Consider the following 24,173-nt stretch of genomic DNA (forward strand, 5'->3'; position numbering starts at 1 on the left):
AAGGACAAATCATCTAGAAAAACTGTCCCAAGAAAAGATTAAATTGGCCTAATGGTATCACATTTACAACAGGAAAAATTTCATAAGCATTCCCAAATGTTTGTTTCTTTTTTCCTCAACAGACATATAGTACAAATGGTCTTTTTGTAGTCCCAGCCTAAATAAAGATTAAAGCTGGCTTTGGAGTTGAGTGTGGCTGTCTCCTTCTCTGAACCCAAGCATGCTTGTTAAAGTAAAATCCAATATCTGTCTCATGTCAGAAGGGCCATCGGATATGGAACGTAAGAAAAACAAATATTTAGGACTATTGTATTGCTACTAATCTCATAATTTTGTCATAATATTAATGGTCATATAGAGTACTAAGCAATTCTAGAAAAAGCTTTGTCTACCTTCATGTACATGATTTCTGGTTTGTGTCTCTATCAGTTTTCTACAGTGAACCATGACCACACCTAACAGCAACCTTAGAAGTCTCCAAAAAGAGGATGGGGCCCCACAACAACAATTTTATCCAGGACTATCACAACACCATTATGTTGAACAACACAAACTAAAGATCAGCTTTGGACTACAAACTGCTCATAACAATTTCGAGGTGACTTGCTGAAGCGACACAGTCTCACAGACATTGTTAAGAACAATTTTGAAGTGGATAGCTGAGGTGATCCAGCTTCACAGACTACTTTAGCCAGCATTTAAAACAAGCTTGTACCTGCCCATTACACAGAGAATGGACAACAAATGATACAGCTTAACAATTAACCCAAATTTTCTTTTCAGGATTACTTAAATATGCAGTCGCCCCCAGACAACAGAAGTAACTTTAAGAACACAACGCCCACATTCCCAAGAGGTGGGGTGGATGCTTTTTGGGCACTCACTGGGTTATGGATATTTGTCATTGTTTAGGGGGATTGGTTACAAAATGTTGTTGCTTACAATCAGGAAGAAAGCTGAACAAAGGGGATTATATTTAGGTTTTTGTTTTGAAAAAACAAAAAAACAGGAGGAATCCAGATATGATAGGATAAAATGGGTAGACTATTGAATCTACTCTAAGCAATTACTAGTTTTAAATATTTTACATTGGATTAGATTTTTATATGTTATATAAAAATGTTGTATATTAATACAAATTTGAGAATAATTTTGCTAAAACATACTGTACATACATTTCTAATATTGTTCAAAGCATTATACCTGCACAACTAATTTAACAATGCAATGCAAATTTCTAGTCCTTGAAAGTTATTATCATCAACTATATAGGACAGTAAGGATGTGTAGTTTAGTAATTAATCAACTATTACAATTGAACTTGTAGTCACATCAGGTTTTTAAAAAGACAGGTCATCTTCAAACACTTCAGAGGGCTACAGAATATGGCATTTAACATGTTTAAATAACATAGGTTTTTTTGTTTTTTTGTTTTTAATGAGGAGACCTGTTTGCTCCTGGCAACACCAATCTACATCAAAGAAGGTAATGGGCATTGAAAAAACTCCACATGGAGTTTACTTTCTTTGTGGCAAAGGTAAGCCATTGGACAAGAAAGTGCCCTTGCCTCAACTAATGACAGTATGTTGTTCAAACTGGACAAAAAGGACACCAGAAAGTGACTACAACCGTGCCAAGACAAGGTGGTTCAGTCCTTCAGATATCCTGGTTCACAGAAATGTCTGTCACATATGCTAGGCTACAGGCTGAAGATAGATGCCCCAAGGATGCAGAGCAACCTTGGGTGACTGTCCAGGAAGCCAGCTCATTTTGTCATTTCTCACATTTTTTGGAAGTCACTTGCTTGCACTTCTTGCTAATCAGTTAGTATTATTTCCTTCTCAAGTCTCTGGGGGAGTTGAAGACTAGATAGTATAGTTATAGTTTTCCTTGTTTACCAGACTCAGTAAAGAAACTCACTAAAGATGTGTTAAGTGTAATAGGTTTGATGAAGTACATTAAAAGATAATTTGGTAATGCAAATTAGAATAGAAAGTAAATTAGGTAAAACACTTTGGACTCATCAAGAAAGAATAGATAAGGGAGTATTTTCTCTGAATTTGTCAAATGCTAGTGGACTAGACATTGTTAATGTACTTATTGCCTGCATATATTGTATACACTTATTATATATAGTTTTCTAAAGTTTTAGGCAAAAATGGGGATATGTAGTCATATCTTGCTTGTACAAAGCCTGTCTGAGGGTCAGAGAATGGAGCTTGCCACTAGCTAGCCAGAGGTCTGGAGGTCTGTACAGACAGACAGGAAGTGAGAAAGCTGGGTGGAAACAGGATATAAACAGGGAGAAACAGGAACTCAGTCTCTTGTCTGTGGAGATGCTAAGGAGGTAAGGTGTAGTTGTGGCTTCCTCCTACTTCTCTCTGATTTCCTATATCTGACTGACATTGGGTTTTTATCAATTAGACCAATTAAGAACTCCATTTACATCAACCCTATTAACATACTAGTATGTTTTCCATGAATAAGAACAAAATCAGATTCAGTTAATCATAAAATACAGGATCTCTTTGAAAGCTTGGTTGATGGCCTTATTTAATGAAAGCACAGTGACTTGAAGGTCCTTATGCCTGTCCTTTCTACAGTGCTGGCCTTGAAGTGGGAAAAGGAAGAACTCCAGGACACAGAGAGGGACTCAGAAACATATACTCAGCTAGCTGTGGGGCATCCAGCATGAGGACTTCCTGAATCACTTACACTCAACTCCAAATCTAGGTGATTACAAATCCAGGAAAGGCTGGCCTGTAATTCACATTCGGCCAGATCAAGCATGATATTTTGTTCTTTGACTAATTATTACAGTCCTGAAATAATAATTTGCATTCAGTGTGCACTTCCTATGCCAAATACACATGCCTTCAGTCTTTATAATCCTAGAAAAAAAGTCACTTTAAGGTCAAAAAACAAAGTCTATAGATACTAAGTTACTCAAAAAAATTTTCTAGCAAATTCTAAAATGCTTAACAGAAAAAGAATTTCCTCTTTAATACTGTATTTACCACATCTAGTAATACTATTCCAGCAATGGTGATCAGATAACTCAAGTTATGTGAATGGGAGGTAGTCAGGTAGTTACAGCAGAACCAGCAACATGGCTCAGTGGAGAGGCATACTTGTTAAACATGGTGTCCTGAGCTCAATTCTCGGGGCTCACATGGTCAAAGGAGAAAACCAACTCTTACAAGTTCTCCTATAGCCTTCCAGACACCATGGCACATGTGTTCATATGCGCACATAACCCCCCCCACACACACACACACACAAACACACAAATGAACACAAAAAACTAAGTTGCAGTAACTGTGAAGACCTTCTAAACTATCAAAAAGCCCTTAATGAAACAGTATAACTACTGCATCAGAGAAAGTAGCTCCATGAAAAGTCACTATTGGGAGAAAGAACCTACATATCTGAGATGAACTATAATAGCCTAATTTAGCAAAGGGCAGGAAATTGGAACTTGAACATCACTTAAGATGTTCACTTTTTGTTCTGGGGAAGGGAGCTACTGAGAATTGAACCACAACACTCTAGATGCTACTCAAGCCCTCTACATGGAGCAAACCAAGCCTCCTGTGATGTGCTCACTATGGCTGATATTAGGGTTTCAGCTTCTTTCCAAAAGTTGTCCCATTGTGTTACTATGCATCAATTCTACCCATGTGCATTTTAACATTCCTGCCCCATGGAAGAAAGGCTGAGAAATCCACAAATGTAGAGATATCCCCTGAAAAACAGGTGCTGGTGGTTACAGAAGTAACAGCTGCAGAACAAAAGGTTTTACAAAACAGGAGGGTCCTATGTCTCTCCATGTGTTATTTTAAAAAAGGGAATTTCATAGGTTAAAATAATATTCAAAATTACAGAGCCATCTGTGAATAATATTGAAACAAATACTTGCAAGAGATTCAACAAAATTTCAGTTGACAAATGAGATTTGAAAAGGTGATAAAACTGTTTTATAGGTAAAACAGGATTTAGCTGTTTTATTTCCCAAGTAAGTATATTCTCACTGAATAAGAAACATTATTGTATAGTTGTTTCTATTTTCTTGAATTGTGCTCCAAATTCAACCAAGATTCCTATGTTCCTAACACAAAGTTCCAACAATTATGCAATTCAAACCCTGTCTCTATAGCTTTTCCTGGGCTAGCTTGAACAGTCCATGTGTCTCATAATAAATCTGTTTTGTTGTCCTATTTCACCTAGGTTAGCATTTCTCAAATGTGCTCCCTGATATGGTCATCACTACAAGGAGTATTCCATTTCCCTGTCAGTGCATATCATCAGTTCCTTCAAAAAAGCAGATGGCTCCTTGGTAACAGCAGAAAGAACACATATCTCAGGTTAAAAATGAGGGCATGTGCAGTTGCTAAGCTGGAAAAGTTCCTAGCATTCCTATGTTCTGGTTTTTCCTGTTAATGTATTCATAAAGCCAATGGTTTTTTAAGTGTCTCAGGAAGTCTAATTATTTTAATTAAAAAAGGGCTTATACCATGAGATTTCAATAACAGCACTGTCCCTCGTAACTGGAATAGATGAACCAGTAGACAAAAAGTATATTTTAGCTTGACAGTAAGGACCTGATGACTCCAGGGAGAAAAGAAAAATTTCTATAAAACTGCCCAGCCAAGCCAGGCATTAGTAGCGCACTCCTTTAATCGCAGCACTCGGGAAGCAGAGGCAAGTGGATCTCTGTGGGTTCGAGGCCAGCCTGGTCAACAGAGCAAGTTCCAGGACAACCTCCAAAGCAATACAGAGAAACCCTGTCTCCAAAAAAAAAAAAAAAAAACCCACAAAATACAAAAACTGCCCCGCCATGCTAGGAGCGGTTATTCATTCAATGCAGGATGCCAGTCTAGAGTCATCTCAGTTACTATATTCTAAAGTTCTAAAATTTCTATCTGCTTCCTGTTATGGCTTTTATCTTGCTTCTGAGCTTTTCTTTAATATTAATTTATTTTTTTTGTATATGGCACTCTAACTGCATGTACCTGTGGGCCAGAGGAGGACATCAGATCCCGTTCTAGATGGTTGAGTCACCATGTGACTGCTGGGAATTGAACTCAGAACCTCTGGAAGAGCTGTTGATGCTCTTAAACCGCTGAGCCATCTCTCCAGTCTGCTTTTGAACTTTTTATCCTTGTATTTTTTGTTAAATTACTTGTGTCCTCTTGTATCTCAGCTAACATCCACAGAGATACTGTTTTGAATACTTTGTCAAAAACTTGTATATTTCCAAGTATTTGAGTCAGTTTTACTGCGTTCCTCTGATGGAGTTAAGTTTCCTCATTTTAAGGTTCCTTTTGCCTCTGCATTGCTATCTGTTCATTTTTAAAAATAGTTGATTTGTCTAAGTATAACAGCCTGGTTGCAATAGGAAAAGACAAATTATAACCTAGGGAAGCAGGTTATAGAAGCACCAATGAGGACTTAAAACAAACAAACAAAAAAATAGAAACATATTTTGAAGCCCAAACCATGGAATACATACACTCTGGGTCCAGAGCTATGCAATAGCATAGGGCTCTGAGGGCTGGAGTGAGGAACATAATAACTACCAGTGTTCACCACGTACAAAAGCTTAGATATTTGCAGTAGCTGAGCAGGATGCTGGCTTCCTCAACAGCAACTCTGTGCTAAGCAGTGCATGGGACAAGTAAATAACGGCCAGGGAAGCAAACAGTAGGAGCCAGGTTTAAGGCCAGAGGCACACACAGCTATGGAATTTGGTTTGAGTACACATGTGACAGTAAGGGATCATTCATATAGACTAGAATACTGGTGGCATATGTATACCCAGTGACAATAACTGAGGGCAAGTTAGCCTATGCCTCTGTAACTAAGGGAGATGGCAACAGCCAAACATTACCAAATTCCAGAGCAGGGACCAGAGACCCCACAAGAAGGTGCATAAAACAAGTCTAATAATTTTAACTTCAAAACTCCCCTAGCAAGTAATTCTGTATCTTGGACAGGCCTCCCCAAGAAACTCTCTCAATGAAAATGGCAAATGACAAAACAAAGTATACCTTTAAAAACTTGCAAAATATTCATGTACTAGATTAGATAGTTTAGGAAAAACAAATACTTTTTAAAAAGCTAACCTTTTAGAATTCATTAGATAGAACTGCCTTAATTTCCTACAATATTTATTTTTATGACTCCTTTTAATCTCAGAACAACAAACAAACAAACAAAAAATCTACCTGAAAACAGCCCACCAATTTGTGGCTATCATTTTATCTTAAAATGTAAAAGCTCTAGCCGGGCGTTGGTGGCACACGCCTTTAATTCCAGTACTCGGGAGGCAGAGGCAGGTGGATCTCTGTGAGTTCGAGATCAGCCTGGTCTACAAGAGCTAGTTCCAGGACAGCCTCCAAAGCCACAGAGAAACCCTCGAAAAACAAAACAAACAAAAAAAATGTAAAAGCTCACCCTTTCTAACAACTTTTGAAGCTTTAGTGTCTTCTCTTCACGTAGCTTTTCTCTTAACTGCTGAGCTTTCATGTGTTTCTCTTCATATTTCTTCTTGGATTCTGCAATAGTCCTGTTAATACAGACAAGCGATCAAGAGACACAAGGGTTCACATGACAAGGCTAAATCAGGGATCTTTGGACTTCAAAAATCTCAATGTATACAAAATGCATTTCAGCCTAGTGCTTGTCATCTAGATAGATATGGAATATCCTGATATAAAATGCTGAAAATAATCACGGAACAACTCCAAATAATAATCAAGATTTCTTTCCATCAAGAATTTCAAGAGAATTTTCAAAGGCCAGACCTTTTACGAGATGGTGAAGAAAGTTTTTCATGCATGTGAATTCCATGCCCTGGAAGTCTAGCTGGTTCCTCTTCTACAATATCCCCCCAGGATGTATTTTGACGCCAAGATTCACGAGCTAACCAGGGGAAAAAAAAAATAAAGTAAGATAAAATTTGAAAAACAGTTGCTGTTTAGTCATGTACTTCTTTAAAGCTAACTTTGAGATTTCTTTTTGTTAAACATATCTGTGTGTTTATGCAGGACTATTGTGGGTGTCAGAAACCTTGTCTACAGGATTTCTCACTGGCCTAGAGTTTGCCAATTAGGCAGTGCTGCCTGGACAGCAAGCCCAAAAATATACCTCGCTCCACTTCCCCTTGCTGGGTTCATGAGCACATACATGTAACCATGCTTGGCATTTTTACTTGGGATTTGGGGACAGACCCCCGCCCCCACTGTGCAAGCTTGTAAGGCAATCACTTTACTTACTGAGATATCTCTAAATAAACATGACTTGTAAAAGCATTTATACCTCAAATTATTTTACCTGAAGACTGCATATAAGAAAATCTCTGTATCCCATTATGCCTACAAACCAAATACTCAAAGGCATATACACACAATACCTTCATAATCTGCAAGGACATCACTCCAATCCATAGACATACCACAGAAGGATAGACTCCCACTGCCCATGCTAGCCTAGAATGTAACAAAAAATGAAAAATTTTTTACACATATAATTATAAACTTTAAAATGAACTACACATGAAATTCTCCTATCAACTTCTAATAAACTTCACTGAACCAAACAAATGAACAAAAACAAAACTATATCCCTTATACAGTCATAATTACCAAGTTAAAATATCCAGACTATGTATTTTAAGAGTTCACTAGCCATTTACAAAAATAAATTAATTATATTTCAAAACAAGTAAACTCGTCTTACACAAAGTCTATGTTGGAATTCCAAATTATCTGGAAGTAATTTTAGAAAAAAATGAAATATAAAACTTATAGTTTTATTCAATAAATCCCCTCCATTAACATGTATATCCTGAGTAATTAGCAACAAAGCAATACATCATTTGCTATTAACTAGTAAGTAAAACAAGAATAATACATTCTTCAGTCATAGTAATTACAGTCTGAGAAATATTCAGTTCTTACTTTCTGACAGACACAATTACTTGATTTGTAAAATGAGAATGAGAACTTCTTACTAAAACTGCATCATATATAAAAATACTTTGTAATAATGTTAAAAGAAAGATTTGCTGTTGCTTATTATTTAAGCCACTACCACAATAAAGTTTACTATCATTCAAGATTTTAAAACACTAAAAAGCTCACAGAAAAATCACTGTCATTGTCAGTCTCGATGTTAATGTCATTGTTTTCTTCAGCTTCGATTTCTCTAGTTAACTGTTCTTCTTCAGCAATAGCACTGGCAATGGCTTCTTCATTGGCCTTCTCTAGGCGATCTGCTAGCTCTTCTTTTTTAGCGAGAACTTCTGCCATGGACTATAATGTTTTTAAAAACAAAAAATAGGGCAGAATCATAAAACATTAATGCATTTTTCTCTCTATGGTAATATATATATATATATATATATATATATATATATATGTATATATACACACACACACACACACACACACACACACACACTAAAAAATGTTGACTTAGAATCAGAAAACCTGGATCCAATACAAGCTCAAACACGAATCAGCAGTATGACTTACAAAGCGCATGAAGCCAAGGGCTTATTTATTGCTCCATGAAATGCAAGAACAATCCATGTCTGACCTTCTTTACCAGACTGCTCTGTATGACAAACTGTGAAGTTATGTAAATAACAGATATTATCCATGGGAAAGTGGGAATTTCATCTGAATGCCCAAATCCAAAACAGCTGCAGATCAAATATTTTCCTTAAAAATGAAACAAGGATAGTATGCTATGATAGGAACATAAAAAGAATGCAGGCTATGGAGGTGATTATGTATTTTGAACATGTTTTTATAACATAAAAATAATTATAATTAAACAATATGACTGAGAACCATCCATTATTAAGAACTATGAGTATCTCAGAATTTATACTATAAACCCAAATGCAAACACTAAAATAACAAAATGAAGATTTATGCTAATAAACCAACAAATGATATAAAACAGAAATTTTAAAAGCAAAAGATGAAACAATATACACATGAATCAAAGGGAAACAAATACTAAGCTGATTAATTGTAAACAAATCACATTACATGTATTTTAAATATCATCAATTAACCAGCCAAGACTGTCAAACTGGATCAAGAGCAACACTCAACCATGTTTCTCATACGAAACTTAAAGATGTAGATTAAAAGTTAATGATGATAATAATGACAACAAAAAACTTGAGACATGAAGCAAGTAGACAATGACCAAAAGGAGCAGTAAAGAGTAACGGTAAGGGGGAAATGACGTAATTATATTTTAATTTCAGAAAAAAAAAAAACTGAGATAGTCACATCAAAGCCAGACTTCAGAGCAAGGCCTATCATTAGGAACAAAAAAGGTCATTTCATGAAGAGTCAATTTATAATGAAAGGAAGTCTCTTAAAAATCTAATGAACTTGAGAGTTTCAAACTACACGAGGCAAAGCCTAAGCTACAAAACAAAAAAGATCTAAGAAAAAAAAAAGTTAACTTCTTTAGAAAAAAACCTGGCAGTTCTCTAATGGTTAAGCATGCAATTTATATGGTCCATCAGATTTACAACTCCTATATATGTCTAGATAAGAAAAAAACCAAATATACATCAAAACCTGTATGTGGATACTTAAGTAGTTATTCATAATAGCTAATATCCAAACAATAAAAATAGTCTAAATATACAACTGAAGAACAAAAGAGTACAGTATTTCATGTCCATACACTGGAATATAATTTTGCAATAAAATAAAAACTTAAAATAAGCTAAAACATGGATATGTCTTTAAACCATTAGGTACATAAAAGAAAATAATATTGTATTCTATTTCTTCAGTGTACAGGACAGGCAAGGGAACAGACACAAAAGGCACGTTAGCAGGCCAGTGATGACAGTCAGTTTCTCTTAGAGGAATGACATGTTGTCACCTATTATGGTAATGGAAAAACGAGTCTGCAAACATATTTTAAGAGCATTTCATTCTAAGCTTTAAGTGGATAAATTATGTTATATAAATTACAACTCAAATTTTCTAAAGAAAAAAAAAACAGGTACATTGAGAGAGATCAACACCTTTCTCTATAATGACAGAGCATGAAGACAGAAAGTAATACTATAGAAGACATGAAAATATTATCAACAAAATTGAACTAGATATTTTACCAAATGAAATGAAAACACATGTTCATAAAAAGATGCATGACAGGACTATGGCTATAGCTCAGTGGCAGAACACATACCTAGAATACACTTGCCTAGAAGGCCATTCAATCTTTAGTACTGCCCCCCAAAAGAATGTATACAATATTTATGTCATATCTAACCAAAACAAAAACTAGAAGTAACCTAGATATCTATAAATAAATGAACGAACAAACATTGTGTTCTGTTTACTAAACAAGTTAGCTACTACTGAAGCTGAAAAAGCAGTGGACTACTACGCACACCTCAGGGATGAACCTAGAAACAACTACGCCGCTGAAGGATACCAAAGAACATATGACTTAATTTATATAAAATTCTGAAATACAAACTTTAACATAGTGACAGATGGGAGAAGAGATTACAGGAGAAGAGGAAGACAAGAAAAGCAGGACTGGAAGGAAGGTTGTGGAGAGAAAAGTGGGCACTTTAAGTAGCACTCACTGTGTTCAGCATCTCGGTTATAGTGATGGTTTCAAAGGTATAAGCACAAGTAAAAGTATATCAATTTGCATATACTAAATATGAAAAGGCTACTAAAGATCAATTATAACTCAATAAAATTATTTCAAACTGAAAATACTTAAGCCCTACGTTTTAAATAATTTGGAACAGAATCTACACATCCCTATTCTTTTAAGACTTCCCTTTTTCATTCACTAACAGGCTCCCTTCAAAACACAAAGAACAATAACAAAACAAAACCAACAACAACAACAACAACAAAAAAACTCAAAGGTTGTCCCCAAGGAACAGAATGAGTTAGAAAGTTTAAAGACTATTACTGTGCATCATATTCCTCCTAGAACCTGAAAGTCCTACAGAAAGTAGCTGTTATTCATGTGCTATAGCATAACAATACCTAAATTCCAAACATCAAAGTGTGTGTGTGTGTGTGTGTGTGTGTGTGTGTGTGTGTGTGTGCGTGTGTGTGTTTGCAAAAGGTAAGATAGTACATAAATCTACTTTTACCTCAGTATCTCAGTCAATTTTATATTTACTGAAATAAATTTCTATTTGAAATATAAAAGTCTGAAGATTTAAATCCTGTACCTGAGCTTATGAATGACACACTGATTCAGCATCCATACACAACTTTGTATCAAGAGGTAAGATACAAATATTTAGCCAGGCACACACCTTTAATCCCAGCACTTAGGAGGCAGAGGCAGGAAAATCACTGTGAGTTTGAGGCCAGCCTAGTCTACAAAGAAAATTCCAGGACAGCCAGAGCTGTTACTCAGAGAAACCTTGTCTTGAAAAACCAATCAACCAATCAATTAATCAATAAATAAATGGTACAAATAATTTACTATTATTTTAAACAACTTCAAGATAATTTGAAAATGCACTTCTAAAAATTTAGGATCAATACAAACCAGATTTATAATAGCATACTATTATTATACTACCAAAGGTTGACTTTTTTCAAATGCTTTTATTAGCATATGTGCATTAGACAAAATAATGGGCTTTAATATGACATTTTATACACATATATATATTCTCCAAGAATATATTTATTAATTGAGAATTTCATAAAGTATTTGAAATTCCCATTCCTTCCCACTTCAGTAGGGATTTCTTTTTTTCTTCTTCTCTTCCTCCTTTTTTTCTTTCACCATCAAGCTGAGTTTGCGTTGCCCAGCTAGTCTCAGGAATAGGGCCTGTCCTATCAAGTGGTCAACCTCATTAAAGAAATGTGATCACAATCATAAAAAAAAAAAATGACTCTCTCTCTCCTAGAAGCTACAAAATGCCATAGCTCTTGAGCTAGTTAGTGGTGGGATTTCATGTCATCCCCCAACACCTTATGTTGGTATTTTAATCTGGCTGGAGCTTACAACAACCGCGCATGCTATCACAACTGCCATAAGTTCAATGTGCAGCTGCCTTACTGTGTATGGAGAATATTGTTTTCTTAGTGTTACTAACCACCTCTGGCTCTTACAATCTTTCCAAGGGCCTATGATCTGTGTAGAAAAGGTTGGCTTTTTTTTAAAAAAAAAAAAAACCCTAAGGCTCAAACTCAGGGCCCCACACATGCCAAACAAGCTTGCTATTACTCAGAAAGATTCCCAGTCAATTTTTGGTAATAGTTCTATTATACAGGTGAACAGCAAATAATATGAGTTTTGTTTTGTTTAACTAGTCCTATGACAATATCCTATGACAATATCATACTAAGAAGCAAAGTAAAGATCAGTTTTTTCATTGCAAGAATCTGTTTCTTTCCACTTAAGAAACTACATGTGACAACCCATGAGAGCCCTCCCACAACCAAAACACAAGATAAACAACTTAATATGTTTTCTAGCTGCAGAGACAAAAAAGTAAATATGACAAATTTTATACATTTTGATAAGTCATTACTTGCTCAATCTTAATTATGTGCAATTTTTTAAGTTCATTACTAGAAGACACAAGAAAAGAAAAACTTGCACAACCTTGTTAAAGGAACCTAAACATTATATTTGTTATTGCTGTCATGTTCATTTCTTTTTCCTCACTTAAACATCCCATATCAATTTCATACTATATTTACTGTGGTTATCTCTTTAAGATATAGAACTTTACCTAATATTATTATACACAATTGTTTTAAAAAAATAATAAAATGAGGGATCCAGGAAATGGTTTATTTGATAAAGTACCTGTCAATCAAGTATGAGCACACAGAAAACTCAGGCATAGAAGTATATATCTGTATCCCAGGAGCAGGGGTATGGGACAGGGGAGTGACAGAAACAAGCAACTCCCTTGAGTTTACTGCCTAGATATCCTAGCCACCCTGGGAGTTACAAGTTTAGTAAGCCTCCCTGTCTCACTTGAGGGGAGCAATAGAGGAAGGCACAGTGACACTCACTATCAGCCTCCACACATATGTGCATGCACAACCATACCATGTATGTGTCTATCATATACATACTTACACAAAGGGAAATTTAAAATATGTGTGCACATATGTATATGTATGTACCTATATAATATCTATATATTCATAAAGGAAAAAGTTAGAAAATTTGAATCATAATGCATCTCATTTACATATGGGCTCACTTCTTAAAAAAAAAAAAAAAAACCACTGAAGGAAAGCTAGTTAAGTGGTACTTCAGATCAGCCCTGAGGTGAGGTGTAATAATACTAAAATGAGAAACAGGAATAGATGAGCAGAAATTCAATAATCATACAAAAACATAAAGCTACAGATGATTAATGTATTTTCAAAGATTTGGAACTAAAGATAAATAAATGTCATCTTAAAGACCAACTCCAACTGGTTTTGAAGGCCCACTCCTACAATCCTAGCACTTGGGAGGTGTAAACACAATCAGGAGTTCAGTGTCATCCTCTGCTACAGAACAAATTCAAGGTGACAGCGCACAAAAACTTGACTGACAAAAAAAAAAAAAAAAAAAAAAAAAAAAAAAAGGAAAGCAAAAGACCAGCAGTCGTTCTTTCCATCTATGGATATGCCAGATGTTGAAGAAAAAGGCTTTACTGGTACACAGTTAGTTCTCTTTTCCTTTCTGGTTTTATTTACTTATTTAACATACATGTGCGTGCGTGCGTGCGTGCGTGCGTGCGTGCGTGCGTGCGTGCGTGTGTGTGTGTGTGTGTGTTGTTTTTTTGAGACAGGGTTTCTCTCTGTAACCCTGGCTATTCTGGAACTTTCTCTGTAGACCAGGCTGGTCCCAAACTCAAAGAAATCAGCCTGTCTCTGCCTCCAGATTACTGGGATTAAAGGTGTATGCCATCACCGCCCAGCTAGGTTTGGTCTTTTAATCATGGACTAAAATGCATTGGATCAAATCACATACAATCTGATTCTGAACCATTATATTACCATTTTAACTGTTATATTACCATTTTTGTCCTGTACAAACCAGTAACAATCTTAACTACAGGAAAATATTACTGTAAGAAAAATGTTGAAAAGAAGTGACATAAAATGCTTTATAAAACCTGTTTTGTAAAGTATAAAGTAATAATACAGACCAATATTATTTAAATTTATGCCTTTTTAATATAGTTGTACAGAATTCTGATAAGTTGTTCTTACCAAGTCAGCAGCACTCACATTTGAAATATCTGAAGGGTCTGTCTCATTCACTATTCCTGCTTTCTCTGCCAGAACTCTGTCTTTATCTGTTGGCAAAGCTGAGGTGGCTTGTTGAGTAACAGCAAGGCATACTGCATCACTGTGAACGGCTGGTATTTCAGAAGTATGCACTGAACTGTCTTGACTACCACCAGAATTCTTGACATCATCCAATATACTCACTGTGAACTAAAAACACATACTTTTAGAATAAACCAGAGACAACTTTCAAATGTACCAAATACTAGATTTTGTAAAAGCTAGTTATCCTTAACCTATCAATGGTGAAACAGCACTTAACTGTCTAATGAAACTCTCTCTCTCTCTCTCTCTCTCTCTCTCTCTCTCTCTGTGTGTGTGTGTGTGTGTGTGTGTGTGTGTGTGTGTGAAGCATAGCACAGCAGACGGAAGGAAAGAGGAAATCATTCAGCTGCAGAAACTTTATCTGCATGCCTACTATGTGCTGCGTATCATCTTTAATATTCTGAGAAATGATGCTACATAAATGGCAACCTTTCCTTTTAGTAGACTGGCTTTTATTTATTTTGAACATTTTTGTACTATGTATGTTTGCATGTGTATACATTTACACACTTGTCACTGAGCTTGTATGATCAGAGGACAACTTGCATAATTGGATTCTCTACTTACACAATGTGGGATCTGGTATTAAATTCAGGTCACTGGGCTTGGCAGCAAGTACCTTTATTTGCTAAGTCATCTCACCAGCCCTAGTAGGCTAGCTTTAATGAGCATTTCAGATTTCTTACAAGGAAATCTAGTCACACTCATAATGCTACTTACTGTATTCATTAAACCAAAGGTATGTATGATGCAGTCATTTGTGAACTGTCTAATAGCAAATGGGAAGGACCAGCATTCAGTAAATATCCTGAAATCATTTCTTACTAAAATATATTTTGGGGCAGTTTACTTAAAATTATCCAACTTGTCCTCTTTAACACATGGCCTCATAAATCTTTGAAATTTTGAGAAAAACTGAAAACACACCCTACAGTAGTCTCAGAAAAAAAAAAAAAAGACTGAGCTAATAGAACACATCCAAAATACCCAGTGTGACTCCTCATACAAATCATGTACTTCAGATTTACATGTCTCCCATCCCCCCTGTGTAAGAGTAACTTACACATGATCAACAGAAATGTGAAAATACAAAGACAGTAGTATTGGCTTAGAACACTTACATATCCATTTTTAAATCTAATTTAGTAAATATAACCAAATCGATTTTCACATCGCAACAGATTGTAAGAAAATATTGCTTTATGTTTCAATTATACTTTGGGTCAAAGAACTAAAACCTAAAATTGTGAATTTAATGCTCACATCACTTCTAAATAAGCATTGATAAACACTGCAGTGGCCATAAAGCTCCCAGTTTAATGAACTGTTTCTAAAAATATAAAACTTGGCCAAGTCTAACAAGCCACTCTAGACATCTTACTATTGGTCAGAACTTAACATCCAAAGTGCTGATTTTAACATAAACATCATTTAAATTGGATCACACTGTTTACAATGTTATCAACATTATTAACCTGTCAGTCACCATGGTTTGTAATCTTCTTGACAATATTTACATTAGCATTACTGATGCTTACAGCATAGTTGACTGTTTATCAAAAACTCAGTATTATTTATCTAAGAAATCAAAGCTAAACCATAAAATAAAGTTGAAAAAAGATCTAAATATCCTAATTCCATTTTTAGAGTGGCAGTGAAGAATATGAATACTGTTCTCACTGACTTCCATCAGAACTAAGCTCTCTCACACTGTAACATTATGGTGATGTTTGAATTACTCAAAAATTCTCTGTAGGAACTATTCTTGAAATCTCAAAAATGAAATATATTTATTCCAATACACAACAAATGTCATTAATTTTTATATAAGGTTATAATTTTAATTAAGACACATCAGTAAAATTCCTGATGGTATGTAAAAATAAAAAGTGATTTCTTCCCAGGCATGATGACGAAGGCTTAGAATCCGAGCAGGAAGAACATGGTGCTCACAGGTTACATACAGTGTGGAGCCTGTCTCAAAAGCAGCAAGGCCTGGGCATTGTGCCGCACATCTCTGGTCCTTGCAGTCAGGAGACAAAGGCAAGTAACCTCTGTGAGATCCAGGGCAGCCTGGTCCACATAGTAAGTTCCAGGACCACCAGGGTTATGTAGTGAGACCCTGTTTAAAAATAAAAAGTAGAAAGAGAGGGAAGTAGGAAGATAAGAGAAGGGTGGAGAGAGAGGGGGGAAGACGAGAGGGAGGGAGTAAATAAGAAAAGGGAAAGAGAGGTAAAGAGGGAGGAAAGGAAAAAAGAAAGGAGATTTCTTCACTAAGGATCTCCAAGCATTCGAGTTTCTTAACGTTACATCCAATAAATTCATACTGACTATTTTCTGCATGTCTAGCGCTCTTACATATTGTCTCAAATTAGAACACTATGTAAGGTTATCACTTGAAGAAGCTTGAAATCTCACAAAGACATAAAACATACACAGTGAAGAGTTCTAGCACATCAAGAGTACTGTAACATTAGAGCTTTGTCATTGCCAAGCCTGGTAGCGCACGCCTGTGGCTCCAGATGCTCAGAAGGCTGGGAAGAGGATCACAAGTTCAAAATAAGCCTGGGCTACAAAGTGAAGTCAAGGCCAACCTGAGTCCCTGAGTAACATTTTATCTCAAAACAAAAGGTTTTTTAAAAAAAAAAAAAATGTAGCTCAGTAATAAGAGTACTTGCCTGGCATGTACATGACGCCATAAGGCTTATTTACCAATACCAAAAAGGTAAAAAGCAAAAGAAAAAAGCAAGACCAGGAAGTTAAGGATTATTTCCAATCAGGAAAATATGTTTTGGATAAAGATGAATTTAAATAGTAGATATTCTAAACTGGAAATATTAGAACTATTTTATTATTCATTTAGATACTTTCTTCTGATATCACAGAATGTCATTATTAGTTTTACATAATAATTATACCAAATGAATGAATAATTATATATAAATATCTAAGAAGTGTATGAGTTCTTAAGTCAAAGAGAAGAAATACTGGGAACCTTAACTTCAAAAACAATACTTAATATTGATATTTGTAGACCGTTAAAGCAGAACAATTGCAATATCTCAATGTCATTTTGTAATGATACTAAACCCCAAATGAAGCGAGAGAAAACCATCTGGGCCAATTAATAATAAACCTTGTCAAATTACAATCATTGTGACATTAAATGAAATCTCTTTATTTCTGTCATAAAGGTATAAAACAAACTGAAAGAATGAATAAACAGAGAACACTGCTTACAAAGCAAAACAAAATAAAAAAAGCTGCAATGAGTACTTCCAAACACTTCAAGTCATGAAAGTCTAAAAAAAGATGAGGAACTGTCCCTGATGCAAAACAGTAAAGAATCTTTCTGTGGTGGTGCGCACCTTTAATCCCAGAAACCTGGAGGCAGAGACAGGCGGATCTCTGTGAATTTGAGACCAGTCTGGTCTACAGAACAAGTTCCAGGACAGCTTGGATTACACAGATAAGTTCTGTCTGTCTCCATAAAAAAATCAGAAAAAAGAAAGAATGTGGAGAAAAAGGAACACTCCTCCATTGCTGGTGGGAGTGCAAACTTGTAAGACCACTCTGGAAATCAGTATGGCAGTTGTTCAGAAAAATGGGAATCAGTCTACCTCAAGATCCAGCCATTCCTCTCTTGGGTATATACCCAAATAGTGCATGTTCATACAACAAGGACATATGTTCAACCATGTTCATAGCAGCATTGTTTGTAATAGCCAGAACCTGGAAGCAACCTAGATGCCCCTCAACTGAAGAATGGATTGAGAAAATGTGGTACATTTATACAATGGAGTACTACTCAGCAGAAAAAAGCAATGGAATCTTGAAATTCACAGGCAAATGGATGGAACTAGAAGAAACCATCCTGAGTGAGGTAACCCAGTCACAAAAAGACAAACATGGTATGTACTCACTCATATATGAATTTTAGACATAGAGCAAAGGTTTACCAGCCTATAATCCTCTTCACCAAAGAAACTAGGAAACATGAAGGCCTCTAAGGGATAAATAGTCCCCAGGAATGGGAAGTGGCATAAACTCCTGAGCTAATTGGGAGCATGAGGGTAGGGGAAAGGGAGCTGCCACAATAAGAGCAAGAGAAGAGGGGTAGAGGAGAAGAAATGGAGGAGCAGAAGTATTGAGTTGGGGGAAGAATAGAGGAAAGAGAGCAGGATGAGAGATACCATATCAGAGGGAGCCACTATAGGTCCGAGAAGAGATCTGGAACTAGGGAGATCTCCAGAGACCTACAAGGATGACACGATCTGACAATCCAGGCAATGATGGAGAGGATAACCTAAAAGCCCTTCCCCTAAAATGAGATTGATGACTTCTCTTTATGCCATCTTAGAGCCCTCATCCAGTGGCTGATGGAAGCAGAAACAGACATCCACAGATATACACTGAGCTGAAATTGGGAATTTAGTTGAAGAGAGGGAGGAATGAAGAGGGAAGGGGTCTGTACCAGGTTAGAGAAACCCACAGGAACAGTTGGCCTGAACAAGGGAGAGCACATCGACCCCAGATGCTGTCTGGGAGGCCAGTACAAGACTGATCCAGCCCCCTGAACATGGATGTCAATAAGGAGGCCTCTGCACTCCAGGGAGCCTCTGGTAGTGGATTAGTATTTTTCCCTGGTGCAAGAAGGGACTTTGAGAGCCCATCCCACGTGAAGGGATACACTCTGGCCCTGGACATATGGGGAAGGGCCCAGGCCCAGCACAGGAAGATTTGGTGGACTTTGCAGAGCCCCCCTTGAGGGCCCTACCCTGGCTGGGGAGTGGTAGGTGGATGGGGTGGGGGATAGGTTGAGGGTGGCGGAGGAGGAATGGGGTGAGGGGAGGGAGAGGGAGAAGGGACTTACATGTGAAACAAGCTTGTTCCCTAACTTGAACTAATAAATAAATTAAAAAAAAGAAACAAAAAAAAAGAGAAGACAGTAAAGAAAGAAAACCAGATGTACTATAAGATTCTAGATGAGATCCTAAATCGGGAAACAAATAATCTACAAAGACAATCAGTAGAGCCATGCATAAATAACATATTCCTGTAGTCCCAGAACTCAGGAAACTGAAACAGGATGATCAGAGGTTTGAAGGCAGTCTGAACTACACAGCAAGACTGTCTCAAAAATAAAGAAGCAAACAACAAAAGCATGGTAGGATGTAACTGTAACTTTAACGTCAACCTTGAAAGACTGAAGCAGGAGGACAGTTAAGTTCTAGGCCAGCCTGGGCTACATAGTAAGACCCCTATCTCTAAACTATAAACAAACAGGTGGGCAAGATGGCTCTGACCTGAGTTCAAAACCCCAAACCAAGATAGTAGAAGGAGAAAACCAACTCTTCTAAGTTGTCCTCTGACCTCCACAGGTACGCCATGACAAATGCAAATAGTAAGTGCAATCTTAAAAAAAAAAATAAGCCTTTACATTTTTTGCATAACACTAAAAACTTAATACAATTTTTTGGTTGGAACCTCCAGTTCACCCCTGCATGATCCAGAAAGCTCCATTTCTTTCTCTCTCTCTCTCTCTCTCTCTCTCTCTCTCTCTCTCTCTCTCTCTCTCTCTCTCTCTCTCTCTCCCTCTCTCTCTCTAAACCCAGACCACTCAGAGAATCTCCTAACAAAGGAAAGGAGCCAAAAGGCCTAGTTCGCATTCTTGGTGACTACTACAACTTCTTTCGCTGAGGTTGTCAGCCTCCCAAATCCCTGCCTAAAATTCTCAGCTTATCTGGGCACAAACCCAGCTAGTGGTGATCACGTCATCACTTCTTGCCTACAATCTATAAAGTCTCTCTCCTTTCATTTGTGGGCACTTCTCTGGCCTCCATCTCCGAGACTGTAGAATCCACCCGGAGTTAATTTGCTCAAATAAACCTGTTTTAATACTTCTTCAAATTGGCTTACTGTGTTGGCAAAGAAACCTATTATTGGGGGTGGGGGAAGAAAACCTATTAATGTTAAGAAAAATTTGAATATTGACCATAAATTAGATACTATAAAAATGTTAAATTCACTGAACTTCATAATATATTTACATAAAAGAATGTATCTGTTCTCAGAAAATACATGCTATGGAGTAAAAATAGATGGCTTTGATGTTGGTACATTAATCTCAGTATTTAGCAAATATAGACAAGACATACAGAGAAAAAAGAAAATGTAATAAACATTAACTGTAAATCTAAGTAGGGGGTAGATTCACCACTCTAAACTTAAACTTCTCTTAAGATATCAGCTTTTAAAATGAATGATGAAGTAGAAAGCACGACGAGACATCCCACAACGGCAGTGAGGGTTTTCAGAACACATTACCTGAGTTCTCTCAGCAAGGGGATGGTCGGAAGGATGGAATGAGTCTTTGGACAGAGATTCAGCAACAGAAGGTCTGTTGTCAACAAGATCACCCTTCTGTGTCCTTTCTCCAGGTAAAAGGCATACGTTTTCCTTATCACTGTCATCCTTTGACCTTAAGGTTTCTGTCACTAGTGAAACCTTTGGCATCACTACTGTGGATCGGGGACGAACTGGCCTTCCTCTCTGAACAGTTTCCCATCCTTCAGCATCTTTCCGTTCTATGCAATTAAGGGAGGGAAATAAATCCAAAAATTTTTAGATGATAAAACTATTGGGAAACCTATAAAATAGAAATGTTTTCCAATATCATTTCATTAATTTCTCCATCCTCATTGTTTTTCCTAAAATATTTAAGACAAATTCTAGATATAATTGCACTTTTACTGTCTTGTCTTTTTATAGAAAACATCTTTAATACTATTAGTATACACAACAAAAGTAATAATGCAATAAATCATATCAATTCTATATTCAATTTTAGTCATGCTTAACTTTATCAAAACATAGTATGTTATTAAGCATATCTTGTTTATATTTAAATATAATGCAAATTGAAAGAGAAGTCATAAAATGAGTAAGAACCACAGAGGAGAAAAACTGAATTATAAAATTAAAAGTTTAACAAAAGATTTCATTTTCCAGTTAATTTAACCAGTACCTCCTCAAACCATGATGACTAATCCGTTCATTCTTTTAAAGAAAGAAAAACACTACTGAAAACTTGGACCTAATCCATTAGCTAAGACAACCAACACAAATACTGTCTTATATACAAACAAATGATTCAAGTAAAAAGTAGTATTTCAAAATAAAAGCTATACCAAGATATCTTGGAAACAAAAAATAGTTACAGACAAATTACATCTTCAATGAACCTTCAGTGAAAACTATATTGATAAATTATATTCCCATAATAATTAATGTTTAAGAACAGCAAATCATGCATTAAACTGAGTCACTTTAAACAGAATGTTAGAATAAAAGTACAAAACTAAAATTAAAAACTAGAAACTACACTTCCTTTCACAATTTTATATATATAAATTTTCCAACATTATGAATTTTATTAATGAAGTTACACTCAGTTCAATTCAATACAATACACTGATTGAAGAAAAATTGAAAACCCCACCTGGTTGTGATGCATTACTCATCACAACATTTAGTTTATCAATGCTTGATTAGAATATTTATATTAGAGTTCAAGAGACAACCTTCCTATAATTTACATGTTAGGTCTTGATGTTAAGATTATGCTAATATCATAAAATATGATCTTTTTCCCTTAGGACAAATTTTCATAGGCCTGATATTTTTATTTTACAAGCTTAGTGGAATTTAAAGGTACAGCCATCTTGACCTAGAATCTTCTTTGTGAAAAAGCATTTCAGATTCACATCTTTTTCAATATGCTTATAAATTTCAAGCTTCTCTAATTCTTGTGATGTAATTTGAAGTTATATTTTAAGAATTTTGTTAATTTATTATGATTTTCCAAATCTGGGGTGTAATACTGCTTTTAATATCCTATTACTATCTTGTCGATACTGGCGCATTCTCTACAACATTCTCTATTTCTCCTTTTCTTTTTCCTTCATCTATATTATTAGAGTCCAGTCATTTTGTTGATCTATTTGAAAAATTCCTTTCTTTTTACATTTCTTCTGCTTAACCTTTTCTTTTGCAAATGCAAAATAAGGGGATTTTAGTCTTTCTTCTTTATCAAACATTCACCACCTTCCTGACTTTCTCAAAGTTCAAGGAACTATCCTTTCTGACATTATTCAGAAGTATCTTATAAAGTCCCAAATTCTTCAGAATTATACAGCTATCTTTTTGCAATTTGCTTCTAACTTAATTGCATGGGTTTACTAACAAAATTCATTTTGTTTCTATTTTATGGAGGATGTGCACATGTGCGTGTACTGGGGTCAGAGGCCAACTTTCAAGAGTTGGTTCTCTCTACCATGTGGTTCCCAGGAATGAATTCAGGTCATCAGTTTTGGTGGCAAGTTCTTTACCAACGGAGCCATCTCACAAGCACACCTCACTTCTCAAATTATTTAAATCACCTGAAATCTCATAAGACTTTCTAACAACCCAGCTTGTTTTAATTTGGGTAAATGGTCAATGTATGCATGCATATGTATTTAGACTTAATAGTTCAGGCCATAAACAAAGAACTTGAATGAAAATTGACCTTTTTCTTGCTAAAATCAGCCATAAAAACTAGACAAAAATATATAAATGAGCTGTTTAAAACACTAGAAAGCAACTAGCATAAGCATGTCTTGAGGAACTGCAATTCCTGAGTGAAGAGAATAGCAGCATCAGACCTATGTTCACCTTAGCATTTTGACTGAAGACATTGGGACTGAGAGTCCAGTGAATTGAGTGCTAGCAAAAGCCAGCACTCCTGGCTGGTTGAAACAGACATAGAGGCCAGAGGCAAAGTCTTACAGAAAATGGGGGATACTACAGAGAAATAAGAAAAAAAAATCTGCATTCATTCTTCAGTGGAGGTGCCTGACAACGCCTCATCTTTTCACATATAAGACAAGACTCCAAGAAAGCAACCGAACAGAGAGCAGCAGCTGGGATCTTAACAAGCTAAGAAAAAACTGAAGCAACTGTACAATGTTGGGAAACAAAAATTGGAATTCAGAGATACCTCAGGGTTTTCAATGGAAATCTCAAAAGGAGTAATCAACCTAACACAATTTCAAACCAAACCCCGATAGGATTAGGAGCACAGGATTCTGCCTCTTCTCTATCATTTTTCTAGACAGGAGGAGAAAAAAAAAACCTGCAATTCTGTGTTTAGGGGGTGGGGGCACGCAAGTGTGTGTGTGTGTGTGTGTGTGTGTGTGTGTGTGTGTGTGTGTGTGAGAGAGAGAGAGAGAGAGAGAGAGAGAGAGAGAGAGAGAGAGAGAGGGGAGGGAGGGAGGGGGGATGGAGGGGAGGAGGAGAGAGAGAGAGAGAGAGAGAGATGCATTAAAGCCAGAGATTGGTTGTGGATGTCTCCCTCTATTGCTCTCCACATTTGTTTTATTAGGTATGTTGTATGTACATAGTGCCCATGGCAATTCAGAGAACAAGGTTCAGGAATCCGTACTCTCCTTCCTCTATGGAATCTAGAAATTGAACTCAGGTCATCAGGCTAACTGCTATCCTGGCCTAAAACTCAATAGCCTTCTAATTGTTGTGGCTATAGCTATTACCACTACATTGCTTGTTACTGTTGAGGCTGCTACTACCATGACAACCACTGCCATTGTCCCCTCCTCATATTACCAGCTTGGCCCACTGGCTATATGGCTGGAGGGGCTGGGATATAAACACAGAACTGTATATATTTTTGCACCATTCACAATACTGCTCCAACTTCCACACCAATCTCAAGTCGGGCATAAGGTTCAAATG

General features: G+C 36.3%; 1 protein-coding gene across 6 annotated transcripts in view; it reads right to left on the reverse strand.

The window, feature by feature from the left end:
- The window catches only part of Scaper (S-phase cyclin A associated protein in the ER), a 323,341-nt gene that overhangs the window by 241,980 nt on the left and 57,188 nt on the right, over positions 1–24,173 (reverse strand). For 5 of the 6 annotated variants that reach the window (XM_027415035.2, XM_027415032.2, XM_035443715.1 and 2 more), the window contains 6 exons: positions 20,709–20,968; positions 14,259–14,486; positions 8,145–8,315; positions 7,415–7,490; positions 6,807–6,924; positions 6,457–6,568 (listed from right to left, as the gene is read on the reverse strand). In XM_027415035.2, coding sequence (XP_027270836.1) covers positions 6,457–6,568; positions 6,807–6,924; positions 7,415–7,490; positions 8,145–8,315; positions 14,259–14,486; positions 20,709–20,968 — 965 coding nt within the window. The remainder of the gene's footprint in view (positions 1–6,456; positions 6,569–6,806; positions 6,925–7,414; positions 7,491–8,144; positions 8,316–14,258; positions 14,487–20,708; positions 20,969–24,173) is intronic. The other variant, XM_027415034.2, reaches the window with a different exon arrangement.

Source organism: Cricetulus griseus, chromosome 4 (genome assembly GCF_003668045.3).
Source record: "Cricetulus griseus strain 17A/GY chromosome 4, alternate assembly CriGri-PICRH-1.0, whole genome shotgun sequence".
Lineage (NCBI taxonomy): Eukaryota > Metazoa > Chordata > Mammalia > Rodentia > Cricetidae > Cricetulus > Cricetulus griseus.